The sequence below is a fragment of the Cynara cardunculus genome (assembly GCF_001531365.2).
Source record: "Cynara cardunculus var. scolymus isolate 2C chromosome LG 9, CcrdV1, whole genome shotgun sequence".
NCBI classification, from domain to species: Eukaryota; Viridiplantae; Streptophyta; class Magnoliopsida; order Asterales; family Asteraceae; genus Cynara; species Cynara cardunculus.
The window spans coordinates 4,952,744-4,966,171 of NC_037536.1; the positions used below are offsets into that span (position 1 = coordinate 4,952,744).

General features: G+C 32.0%; 2 protein-coding genes across 2 annotated transcripts; both read left to right on the plus strand.

Annotated features, from left to right (window-relative positions):
* The first annotated feature begins 1,654 nt into the window (after positions 1-1,654).
* On the plus strand, positions 1,655-7,559 carry LOC112518515. The gene is made up of 4 exons (XM_025126234.1): positions 1,655-1,802; positions 2,154-2,470; positions 4,606-4,843; positions 7,214-7,559. Exons 3-4 carry the CDS (start codon positions 4,696-4,698, stop codon positions 7,360-7,362), a joined length of 297 nt encoding a protein of 98 aa, XP_024982002.1. The 5' UTR covers positions 1,655-1,802; positions 2,154-2,470; positions 4,606-4,695; the 3' UTR covers positions 7,363-7,559.
* Positions 2,163-7,559, plus strand: LOC112518516. The gene is made up of 3 exons (XM_025126235.1): positions 2,163-2,470; positions 4,606-4,843; positions 7,214-7,559. The coding sequence occupies exon 1, from the start codon at positions 2,186-2,188 to the stop codon at positions 2,429-2,431; it is 246 nt and encodes an 81-aa protein (XP_024982003.1). The 5' UTR covers positions 2,163-2,185; the 3' UTR covers positions 2,432-2,470; positions 4,606-4,843; positions 7,214-7,559.
* Positions 7,560-13,428: the final 5,869 nt, after the last annotated feature.

Here is a 13,428-nt window from a genome sequence, read left to right on the forward strand (position 1 = left end):
TTATCCGCAACCAAGTCTTTAGGCTTTATCCATCACGTAATCTCGTTGCCATGTTGGAGTAAAGGTTACTCTTCCTGTACGTCTTGGCCCATCCACTGCCGGCTGCGTATCAACGTGTGATGTATGGAGCGCACTATACGGATTGCCGGTTTCGTATATATGCATAACGACACATTAGGTTGAGCCTACAACATGACATTTATTCAAACGTGTAATCGCGTTTGAACCGTTTGGTGCACCACATTCGGGAGCACGCCAATTTTCAATTATTAAAAATTTCTTGCATCTTAGCAGTTAAATTATAAAATTCTAATTATTTTAGCAGTTAAATAATAAAAAGCAGTTAAAAGTATATTGTTATAATAAAAAAGTAATAATATAATATTATAATAAGAAAATTCATAAAAGTAAGTTACTATTTTATGCATTTAATCCAGGGCAAAATGCACAAAATAGCAATCTACTTTCATAAATTTCTTTATTATAGCATTGTACTTTCAGTTTTTCTTATTACAACAATGTACTTTCAAACTATTTTTTATTAGGACACTGTACTTTGAAAAATATACCCATTATAGCATTGGGTAACTTTTTGATTTAAATTTACCCATTATATCAGGTTTCCATGCCATCTCATTGTCCACGTAGGCTGTCCACGTGTACTATAGTGATGTGATTTTCTTACTACATCATTGTACTTTCAAAATTATTTTATTATTGCATCTACTAGTTATTATTAAACACTGTATTTTTAATTTTAATATTTAGATATTTGACATGTTATTTAATAAATATATTAAATGAATTAAAAAAATTCTAAATTATTCATTAATATACCAATATAAATAAACTAGTATAACACAACTTATCTCGCTAATATTTTTTAAAAAACATGTGTTTTTTGAGAAAAAGGAAAATAAAAATTGTTTCTTTTTTACCAAAAAATATTATCTTTTAAAGAACATATTATATTTTTTCAAAAAAAATTTACTTGACGTATAAATATATTAAATTAATTATATATTTTTGAATTATTTATTAATATAAAAATATTAAGAAATTGTAGAACACAATTTATTTCGTTAAAATTTTAGAGAGAACTTTAAAAAAAATGTATTTATTTGAACAACATAAAATAAGAAGAGTTATATTTTTTACAAACAAAATATATCTCAAAAATAATGTTTCATATTTATTTAATAAATAATTTACTCTAAGAATATTTAATTTGCATTCAAGTTAATAAGAAAAAGTCAAAAAAAATTAATGTTTTTTAGATCATAGCAATAAAAAATAAAAATCACTAATAATAATTTGAAATAGGTTTCTATTTTTATTTTAGTTAAGTTATCAAAAAGATGTGTCATCCACATCACCTTATTAAAGCCACACAAGCAAAAAAAAATCAAAAGGTTAACCGGTTTAAAAGGTAATAGTTTAACCATTGCTATAATGAGTAGATTTTTTAAAGTATAATGCTTTAATAAAAAATAATTTAAAAATACATTGCTGTAATAGAAAAAAACAAAAATAAAATATTATAATAAATTTTTTTATAAAAATAGGTTACTATTTTATGTATTTAAAAAACGAAAATATGTAACCCGACCATCTAAGCCCAACCTATATGGCCCAAAGCCCCAAAGCAATACCTGGAATTCTGAATGGCATTTGTTTCGAACCCGGATACGACCCGACGGAAATCAACATCGTTATTTCCTCTTCTCCGTTTCAATTCTAACCCTAATAGTCAATCGTCAGAGTTCAAGTAATCGTCTTCATTGGCAATCATCAATACTCAGGTATGCAGTTCGTCTTCGTATTATGAATGTATTTGGATGTCATGGAGGTATAAAATTGCTAAGTATGGAGTCAATTAGTTGCTATCAATTCATTGCCATGGTTCAATCACTGAAATCAGGAAATTAGTCTCATTTATAATCTCTTTGAAGTATGGACAGGAATAGTTCTTGTTTTCAATCTTTGCTTTCCTTTCTCTAATATTTCTCCGTTTACGAACTCACAAATATATTGTAATGATATGAGTTTGCGTGCAAATTTGAAATTTATTGAATTGGCACAACTCTACCCGAAAAGCTTTATCATCCAGAGACGATAAGGATTCGGTACTCACTCAAATTACTTATTTTCAGGGATTTATTAGCAGAAGAAGCCTTAAATGTAAATGGAATCGTCTCTTGACTGCTCTCTTGCATATTCAGATCGCTTCAACCTCCTTGTTCTTCGTCCAATCCTTGCTATCTCCTTTGTGCTTTCCTTGCTTCTTCTGGGTTGGTTCTTGGCCTGGAAGCTACTATTGGTTCACGTCCCTCTGGTCCAGGAGATATTTGGTCTTAAGAAGAAACCATCTCTTCCCAAGCCCTTAACCCGCCACCGGTTCTCACGTTTTTACAACACCCTTCAACATTAATTTTACGATAACTTTCACGTCTCTGCTCCTTAGTGGCTGGTAATTTCTTAATTCACGATCATCGTTCTCATCTTTTCTTCACGTCAACTGCCTTATTTTCTCTGTTTGCTATTACAATCTTATAATCATTATGATTAATTGTGGATATGATGGGCATGTTTTTTAACTTTTGTTTGTGCTAGGAAGTGGTTTCCTGGGGATCAAAAAAGTTTAAATATACGCTTACTGGACATAAATATCATTTACAATCTGTTTCTGTACTAAATTCTTAATTGGAAAATGGAGACGTCTCATTTTGAGCCTTAATAAGAAACCCAAACTGTAATCTGTAAGAAAAGACTAGAATTTGGAACTCGGTGATTTTGTAGATTGTTAACATCATCAGGGAACCGATGCTTGTGTGCAAAGTTTGGTTTTTCTCCTCCATCCATCACATATTTGTGACTCATGCCTTTTGAATGCAAATGACATCATTCTACAACAAACTGTATCATGTATCATTGATATCAATTGCTTGGTTATCTTACACCTCATATGGAGTTTGCTTTGTCAAAGTTTGTTTAATGATGATGCCAGAATTATATTACTTAGTTTGGGCAAATTGCATGCTTCATAAGGTTTTTAACTTATTAACCTGCTTTACATCTCCTTTATCAAATAGCTTTTCTGCTTTTGGTAGATTTACTTTGAAACTTGACTTGGTTATGTTTATAAAATAGAGCAAGTAACTTCAGTAGCAATAAATTATCTAAATAACAAATATTTTCTTCAAAATTAAAAATGCAAAAAGATCAATGGCAGGAGCGATCTCTTATAAATTTTTTAGTTTAAAATATTTCTTTTCCTTCTCGAATTGAAATTGAAAGATCATTTTAGGGTTTATATATAGTTAAATTGAGAGTTATAGATGAAACAGTTTTTTGCTGAATTTCATCTTACTTTTGGCTAGACTTGGACTATGCTGTTACAGCAGTCAAAATTCAAAATAATGATAACGACCGGGATGGTAAAGCGGTTCATAAAATAATTAGAAATATATACTACTTAAACAAAAAATATACAGTTTAAACATCAACTTAAACAGTATATAAACATCGCGATGGTAACACGGTCCATGAAACAGTATACGTATTCAACAAAAAATATATAGTTTAAACATCAAAACATCAACTTAAACAAGTCAAGCTTTACATAGATGAAATAGCAAAAGTGTTTGTGTAATTCTTGAACCCGATGACTGTTAAACAGAAGTTGTAGATTCAAAAGGCTGGTTAGCAAACCCGTTTACTGTTTTCCTCGTGAAACAGTGGAAACCAAAAGAAACCTTGTCATTGTACTTGTGGAATGGTATAAGGACCTAAAGAAGCTTATTGTGATCGTTGTGGTGGAACTTGGAAGAAGCAAAGAAGCTAAAAGTGAAAAGACTTTTTTTTTTAGCAAATAGCAGCTATAGCACTGCTATTTTGAAACCAAATTACGGTTAAATAGTGGTATTCGGCGATAATAACGGAACCGCTATTTTGACCTTTATTTCACCAACGCTATTATTCCCAAGACTGCAAACCGCTATAGCGGCGTGATGAACAGCATTGGACTAGGATGAAACTGTTTAAGTGAACAATGAAATCTGTAGGAGGCCTGATGTTTTCTGATTCATTATTAGATTACATTTCAGCAGCAAATTTGCACTAGAGTTTCCCATCTAGTGGTTGACGTGAGGACTCGTCCAAGCAAAAATACAACCGTGTTTTTGATGGTCATAGTTTATCTGCAATATTTATTTGGGAATTAAAAGGACTGTATACAATTTATCTTGTTACAAGAAACTTTGTAACCTGCATATTATTTGACAATTGGTGCTTCCACTTATTAACAAAAGTTTTAACCATTTTAAGAAAAAATGGAAATTCCAAAGAATTGCTATGCTAAAAGACTACGACACCATTGGCTTTTAGCGTGTGCATATTTCTTCTTTTTGAATGCAATTCTTAGACTATAGATCATTAAGTGCTTCAGAATTTCTTATATGCTATATATCTATAATTCAATACTATATCGTGCTAGCACAGATATGCTATATATCAACTGTGTCCATGTTTTTTTGAGTAAAAGGGGTATGCTGCTTATATATGTTATAATCTACAGTTTTGAGACGTTCTTTTTGTTGGATTCAGGTTGATCTGAGTTTACTTCTTGGAAATTAGCATTGTTGAATCATTAGTAGACCGACCTAACTATTCTCTGCAAGGCTTTCCAGTAAAGCAATGGCGCTGAGGCGTTTCTTTGGTTTTTCTGATGGTGAGCTGATGAGATCTGATGCAAAACCTTGTTCGAGATTGATGAGGCATACTGCTGGGGTTTTTAGCGTTGGAGGAGCTCTAGGATTTTGGATTCTCTGTCGTTTGCATTACGGTTTGTCCTAAATCCTCTTATTCAACCTATTTCTGTTGCTCTTTGTTATGCTTAAATGAATACTTAAGTAGCATGTTTGAGTTCTTGCATGTGAAGTTGAGCAAGCCATGGAGCTACTTCATTTCAACATATGCGTACCAACCCTTCTTTGCTAAATGTGTTTTATTTCTATTCCATTGCTATTTGTTAGACTTGAAAGTTTAATTTTGTATACTTACATATGAAGTTGAAGTCTCAGACTTTACAACAATTATATGTTCATATGAGTACACTGTTCCTTACTTTGGTTCAGTTGCTCTTTGTTAAGCTTGAACGCCAACTTGAATGTGTTTAGTTTGTACTAGCACAAGCTGAAGCCTCAAGTGGTGGGATCTCCATGTTAAAGTATTTGTATCCACCATTATTATTTTTTATTTAGAGCATTACTATTGCCATATGGTCACTAATTATGTTGATAAAATGAACATAGAACTGGAAGTTGTCTGGCTATAGTTGGGTACAGAGAGTTAGAGAATCTCTGTTGAACTGGTTCCCCTATTCAAAACTTATGGCACATGCAGCCTTGGAACAGAAGATTTACAGTTAGTAAGGGTGATGGAGGCTAAAACGTCAATATATAAGGATTTTAAACCGTTCCTTTTCTATCTACCCTTTGTTTCAGATTAAACTTCACCTTTACATGGGAATGAGCAAAATGAACACCCCTTCCTTACCTTGCTTTCCAAGATTTAGTGGGGCCTTCACTATCAATTTTCCCTTGGAAATCATAGTGCAATGGTCTTAAATTCTACAATGATTACATATATTCACTTGATCACCTTTATTTATATTATTTTTCTTCCTCTTATCCCCTTTTAGGATGTAGCGAGAGGTAAACTAGATCTTTCTTAATCCTTATGTAGTATCAGGAGGGGATTTCAGCTTAGTCTTGAATGAAAACTGGTAAGTATTGCACATTTAGACAATAGGCGTCAGTATCTGGATATGTAATAAGTAAGCCACCTCATCTGGTCTACTGTTCCATTTTGGTGTACACTTAGGTCCTGTTTGGTTTGTAGGATTGGATAGGATTTGGAATTCAATTCCATTCCAATCCCATTTTCAGTTTGAAGGATTGTTTGGATTTGAAATCCCAGGATTTCATTGAAATCCCACAAACATGGGATTTAGAATCCCATGGGGGTGGTTGTATTTCATGGGATTTTGTAGGATTTTTATGTAATAATGTTTTAAAATATGTTGAAAACATTTGTTTATATTAATCAATTAATAAAAGGTAATCTAATTATTTTTATAATTATTTATAATTTGTTTTTATAAATTATTTATAAAAAATGGAATTCAAATCCATTGCGAATCCTACTAACCAAACACACCAAAGATTTAAAATTCTTCCAAATCCAAAATCTCTCTAATTCGAAATCCTTCTATAAAATCCAAATCCCTCAAACCCATTCGCCCCCTTAGAAGAAGACGACATTCATTTGATCTGGCTCTTTATCATGTGCTCGTCAATAGTTCTGCTCCGGAGAGCTCTCTACTCCCCAACGTATCTGTCTATAGACCCAAAACCCATTAACCTCATATTCAATATTGCTAAGCATTAGGGTCAGTATTTGTGTATGTGGGACCTACAGGCTCCACATTCTACACCATGTGATAACAGCCAAGAAAATTGTGAGGCTTATGAGTATACTTTGCGACCAAGATGACTTGTGTGCATATTGTGATTGTCCACCCTACCATTCATCATTGGCCATTTCATCTACCCAATGGTATGCTATTCTTAATGCTGTTTAAGAGGAGATTCATATGGGTCAATCTCTTCGTTTTTAATTTAGTAGGAGGCTTTCAGTATAGGTTATTTATTATATGGACTCACGGATGCTTGATAGGTGTTGGTTTCAAACGTTTTTCTTGATATTGTAGAACGTTTGGTCTGCAGTTCTTTACATTCTTCCTACATTGGCATGGTAAGCGGATTGCTTGGTATTGTAGAGTATGATTAGCGATGATCAAGAGGGGATTGCAACGCTAGAATCTCTTAATCCAAAAGGATACATCTTTCTATGTTGTAGGAAGCATGTCTATCATTTACTATAATCAAGGTTAGAATATTAGAAAATTATGTTGGAGGCTTTTGTTTGATTCTGAAGATGATGTAAAAGGCTAGCTTGTGGTTAGTGATTTATGCATGTTTTTTCTACGAAAATGAAGTTTTTCTCTATCTAATTCAGTGTTTGATTATGAGGCCATGATGTCTAACAACAATATATTGGACGGAAAATATATTCTATTATCGGTAGGAGGCATATGTATATTTTTTGAGTTTATGAGACAGAAGATGACGTAAAACTGTTGGTGCGGCAGGTCCTAGAGTGAACGTTCCTCGAAGTCTGAGGTGGGCAGGTACCGGAGCCTTGACTGTAAGTGCAAGCACAGCTTTACTGGTTCGCCTTTTCAGTGCCGAGTGTGAACCCCAAAACATAGAAGCCTTTGACAAGAAGAGGAAAAAATAACGGTCAGTGACTAAAACCATAGCGACTATAAGGTTGACAGTTGCTACAAAATGTCGATTACTTTTGTAAGATATTATTTGTGTTTGCTTTAAATGACCCAAGCATGTACGATATGAAGTAAAAGGTTGTTTATTACATGCTTACCGCCGTCTTACCGGGTAAGAGGTGTTTATCCGGTCAAAGATGTTGCTTTCTGCCAAGTCTCTCTTCGTTAGCAATTACCTGATTTGTGTTAGTAAACGGGCCTTGGAACATTACCTGATGTAATTAGTACTACAGATAGAGTTGTACAAAAATCTGATAGGCCAATTAAACTGAAACTCAAATCTGAATTTTACAGGTGGTCATGGTTGGGTTGGAATAGGATTAGGGTCAACCTGTGGGGGGCGACAGGGAGTGACGAGGACGAGTGATGATTTACCGTTGTGTGCGAGGGGTTTGAAGGGTGTAGGATTTGGATACGGTAAAACTGATTTAAGCTTCTTTTTGCTTTATGACTTTTCTAGTCTATTACAGGTAGTCTTTTTGTTAAAAAGTTGTAGGTAACTAATTTCTAAAAGTTCTGACAGTTTATTTATTACAAAAGAATGTCCACGGATTTAATCATTGAAAATGAGAAAATTTAATGTTTTTTTTGGTTGAAAATGAGAGTTTAATGGTTTTTTCATTAAAAAAAAATAGTTTAGGGACATTAATTATTCAAAATAGGATAGTTTGTTCGGTTTTTATGAACTTTTACCTTAAGCAACTATTATCACTTATCAGTTCTTGCTTCTAAACCTCAAAACTACAACTACTTCCCCCGATTACTTTATGTGAGTGACTTAGGGGTCATTTATCAAATACTTGTCCGGTAAGCGTTTGCTAGTAAAATTTAACGCTAGGGTAAAAAATTTAGTCCATCAAAACGGTATTGTATGTTACAATTTACCCGGTAAGTGCTAAATGTGTATCAAGTCTTGATTTCTTAGATGAAACTATTTCAATCGGTTGCATATTTTGAGACATTGATTAATTAGTCTATTAATGTTTCACGATAAAAAAGTTCATGTAATTTAATTAGGAAAAAAAGTCTATGATTACCCTAAAAATGAGATTTCGACTTATTTAGATTAAGCTAGTTAATAAAAAGATGTCTTAACGAATGGTTGACATACACAACTAAATAATTAGCTAGTGAAGAAGCAACAATTTGCTAACAAATTGCAAAGAACAAATATTTACTTATAGACTTGGGATCACGTGAGATCAACATGTTTCGTGTGAAGTTTCAAGTGTCAAAAAGTGGTCTCATGGATCTCATAAAAACATATTGGTCTCACATGAACCTAATCCTTTACATATGTATACATACACGCACAAAACATCTAATAAACACCAAATATATGATTTATTTTCAACTTATGTGTTCATAAAAATGGGAATAGAAACAAGAAATGCTCGGTTTAGCGTGGTCAAATGAATGGATGGGACTTGCTAACTTTCATCAATACAATATTAATTAAAATAACCATTTTTTACATGTGATTTTATCTCTTAATCATTTCTCTTTTAAAATCATGAGAACGTCAATACCTCTGCAAATGAGGGGCCCATAATATACTGAAGGGTCAAAATGTAATAAAAAGAAATTTTTGAATCAAGTCTATAAGTATAAAGACCAAATCTGTAAAATAGATTTTGATCCTTGCATTTATGGACCTGGTTCTATTTTTATTTTATTTTTTACATTTTTATCTATCTGACACTTGTGGAGGTAGTGAGATTTTGATAATTTTAGAAGAAAAATAACTAAGAAATAAAACAAACATTTCCCTATTAATTTGTAGGCTTTGTTTTTCTGAAATAATTAGTATTTTTATTTAAAAACCCAAATAATTAATTTATATAAGTTTCTTGAAAATAATTAAATATTATATTTGAAATTTAAATATTAGTTTTTCTTTTCAAAATAAACTTTCAGCTTTGGGGAAATCTTGTACGCTTGCGGAAAAAAAAAAGGTTCCTTTCCATTATTACTTGTGCAACTTCCTCCGTTTTGATGTTTCAATTTTCCAATTCTTATTTATTCCTAATAAAATACTATTTTTCCAAAAAACTATATTTGGTTCAATATTTTTATATTTGTAAATAAAATATTCAATAATGTTTAATCAATGTTTTAAATGATGTAAAACGTGTCGAGGTGGTAAGGTTTGATACGCACGCTACAACAAGGATGTGACGTTTTTCAAGACGTAACATAAGACAACAAATTTGTGTGTCTTATAATATGATTATGTATATACATAGGTTTTGTATTTATTGTTTAATAAAATAATGATATTAAAAGAAGATAAATCGTATTATATAAAAAGTTTATGATCGGATATTCAAAATAGATACTGAAGGGTTTTATAACTTCGTTTTAATCGTGACTGTGATGCGTACGAATACATGAAATTATGAGTGATGTGATTAGATAATCTATAAAATATAATAAAGTTAAAAGTATAAAAACACTAAATAAATTAATTTAAAAAATAAATAAATAGAAAGAGACACTTTATATAAAAAAAAACACGTCACAGCCTGTCATGACACGCCTCAAGACGCCATGTCGTGAGTCACGACTTATACAAACACTATAAATCTTATCTTAACAGTGGAGACACGTCATGTAACACCCATAGTATTGGGGCATCCTTTGATGATGAAGCACTCTATCAAGTGGCTTTTAAGACAACTAGAATGGTACTCGCGTAATGCAGCGAGATACATCTTGATTTTAATGTTTCGTTTTATATTTTGTTCGTATTGATGTTATAATGTGATTTTATGTGGTTTTGAGAAAATGAAAATGTTTATATTTTTGAATGAAATATAAATTTGAAGATATTATAAAATTTTGAAAAAAATAATCAATATTGGTATCAAATTAACTATATAAAAGTTCTCGTTTTTGTGTAATTTATTTAATTCAATTTTTTATTATAATTTAATTGAAGTTTAATAACGAACTAATTTATTTTTGGTTTAATATAATAATTTTTAAGATAATAATTAAGTATTATGTTAGAATTCAATGATTATTTTAACTATATTTTAGATTTTTATATTCAAAATAATGTTTATCATGTATTTGATTATGTTTATCTGCAATTAGTTACACGAATTCAAACATGGAGCTTTAATAAGATGTGCTCATGCATATTCTACTTGTAATCTTGAATTTTAAGTAATATATATCAATAAACAATATTTTATGTATAAAATTTGTTTTTAAGAGTTTTTGTCAAATGTTTTATAATACAATATAAATAAAGTATGGAGGTTTTTCATAACTATTATTTTGGAACGGTTGGGAATTGAACTGGGCGCAAAAATCGAAGAACTCGAAAAATGTGCAACCAAGGTCGTAGCACAAGTCGCACGACCTACTGTTGGCATGAGGCTGGAACTCCTCGAGCGACCTGCCGCGCGACCTTCGGTTGTTGACAAGGTCACGTAAGTCGCCTAGAGGCCCTAAAATGCCCGATTTTGGGGGGTTTTCTCCATTATTTTTCCACCATTCCTTCTCCTCCTTCTTTTCTTTCAACCTTGACCACTTTTGGGGGTTTAGATCGGATTTCTTGGGGGGTTTTAAAAACTTTGCTTGTGAGTTTAAGTTGCTAGAAGATAAAGGTAAGATCTAGTTACCCTCGACATTTGGATTTAGGGTTTGGTCTATTTTCACCCTCGACAGTCATCTTCTCTTGTGTTTATTTATGGAAGATTACGGAGTAAGCAATGTGTTATTGAGAGCTTTGCACCATAGATTTGGAGGTGTAACTTGAGGAGCTCAAGATTTAGTTTAAAAACCAAGATTTAACATAAATTTAGCAAGGTAAAGTCTAGTTGTTTTGGAAAACTATATACATGTCAAAATATCTTTATTTTGAGTTTTGAAAACACCCTAACGAGTTTATTCCACTTTTAACGAGTTTTGGGAATATTTGTGCATTGGGCATATACGGGTTATGAAATCTTTAAAGAATAGTTATGACGTGTTTATTTGGTGTTTTGAGACAACAAATAATATTTATTGCATCAAATAAGGTTTCTTGAATATTTGGATAATATGGGGCAAAATATGATTTTGATTCTTGAAAATTGTACTCTTAGGTTAATATTAATTCTGTTGGATTTAGTTAAAGAAGTTGAACGATTTATTGACGTTGGGGTAGCTCAGCTCAAGTGTTGTTTTCGGATTTAAATCAACTTATGAACTTTTGATAGCGGCAATTTAGCCCTTCTTGGTCATAACTATATAAATCTTTGATAAACGTCTTTCATTGGCTTGTGAGAATTTTGAGAGTACAAATCATGAGGTTTGGAACCTTTTGCTATTATGCTTTAATAAGGTGATAGTTTTTTTTTCTGGAGGGGTCTCCCCCCTCCCTATCAATAATAAGGTGATAGTTTATGGGCCCATTCATGTTATACTGTCATGGGTCCATACTTACTTTCATCTTAATAGCAAATATAATCTAGCAAAATCAAATATAATCCAACAAATATGGAACATATATAATACAACGAGTATTGAACAAATATATTACAGCGAGTATGGAACAACAAGTATAGAACAATATGTTGAAGACTTGGAAGGATGGATGTACATTAGAATCAAATACAGCAAGAATTAAATCAACAAAGTGGAGAAATCGAGATTGCAAAAGTCATTATTACATAAATCGAACTGTAAAGGAGGAATGTCAAGAAGAAATCGAATAATCAATGATACGGAGAAATCAGAATTAAATTGGAGGAAAAATCGAACAATCGGTGAAGTGAATCATTACCTTTGGAGAAATCGATTGAAGAAAATCCTTGCCTAGGGTTGAGATCGAACCAATAGTGAAGGATTTCCATATTTTGGCGAGCGACTAGGGATATTCAGTTTTGTGTTTATTGAATAGGGAGGGTAGATGTGTCATTTTTTTGGGTTAAACATGGACAACAAGCCATATCCATTTGTGCGAATAAGCCAAGAGTTGTCTAAATAAGCCACAAGTAAACACCCCATTTTGGTTGTGCAAATAAGTTGTTTAACTCATTAACCTCATTACGTCCTAAATAAACACCCCTTGAGTCATATACAGAGCAAGGTCTTGCATGGTGTTTGTTGGAGCCGTATATGGAGACCTTAACTTTTATGGTGAAACTCATTTAGAGGTCGATCAGACATTAGGATCACTGTGAGAATCTTATGATGGTGCTCAATGGAGTCGTATACGAGGATCCATGGCCCGAGGTGAAACTTGAGAACGTTGATAGGTGATTTACTTTTGTGTTCGTGCCACATTCGATGGAAACATGTCTCCCTCATCATCGAAAGGTGTTATTTTTGGTGCTTTGCCACATATGATTTCGATGTTTTAATTGGATATAAAGCCAATTATATGTGTTTGATGTTTTGAAGTGTGAGTCTTATGCATATTTTGGGGGAGTTTGAATATTGTTATCATTCTAAAATGGGTACTTGATTTGGAAATAATGAGCTTTGAAAAGATGCTCCTTTTATGAGTTACATTTTAAATAAATGAGTCATTGTTTAAAGGAAATTGTTCGATTTACCGTTTTATATTTATATGATGTTTTAACTCATTAGGCGTTAAGCCTAATACCTTTTCTTATTGACATGTATATAAGGTCTTAGGGGGATCTGTGTAGCTCTTGAATCTTTGTAGAAGTTCTGATAGGATGGCTTTATAGGCATCATCCGCTTTTTTTAAAATAGCAAACTTGATTGTTTTAGTAACCTCCAGCTTACTCTAATTACATCAAAGATTAGATTGTCTGTTTAGAACTCTGATGCATATATATCTTCTCTTCTTTTGTAAACTTTAAGTATTTTATTATTAAAATAAATTTTAATTGTCTGCTATTTTATAAATTTAAGGATGTTACAATGCATCTTAAAACCCCACATATAATATACAAAATTCATATGAAAAACCATTTTATTCCTACAAGTTAACCAAATATATAATATCCTATTTCATTATCCCATTCATTCATGTATATATATATATATATATATAT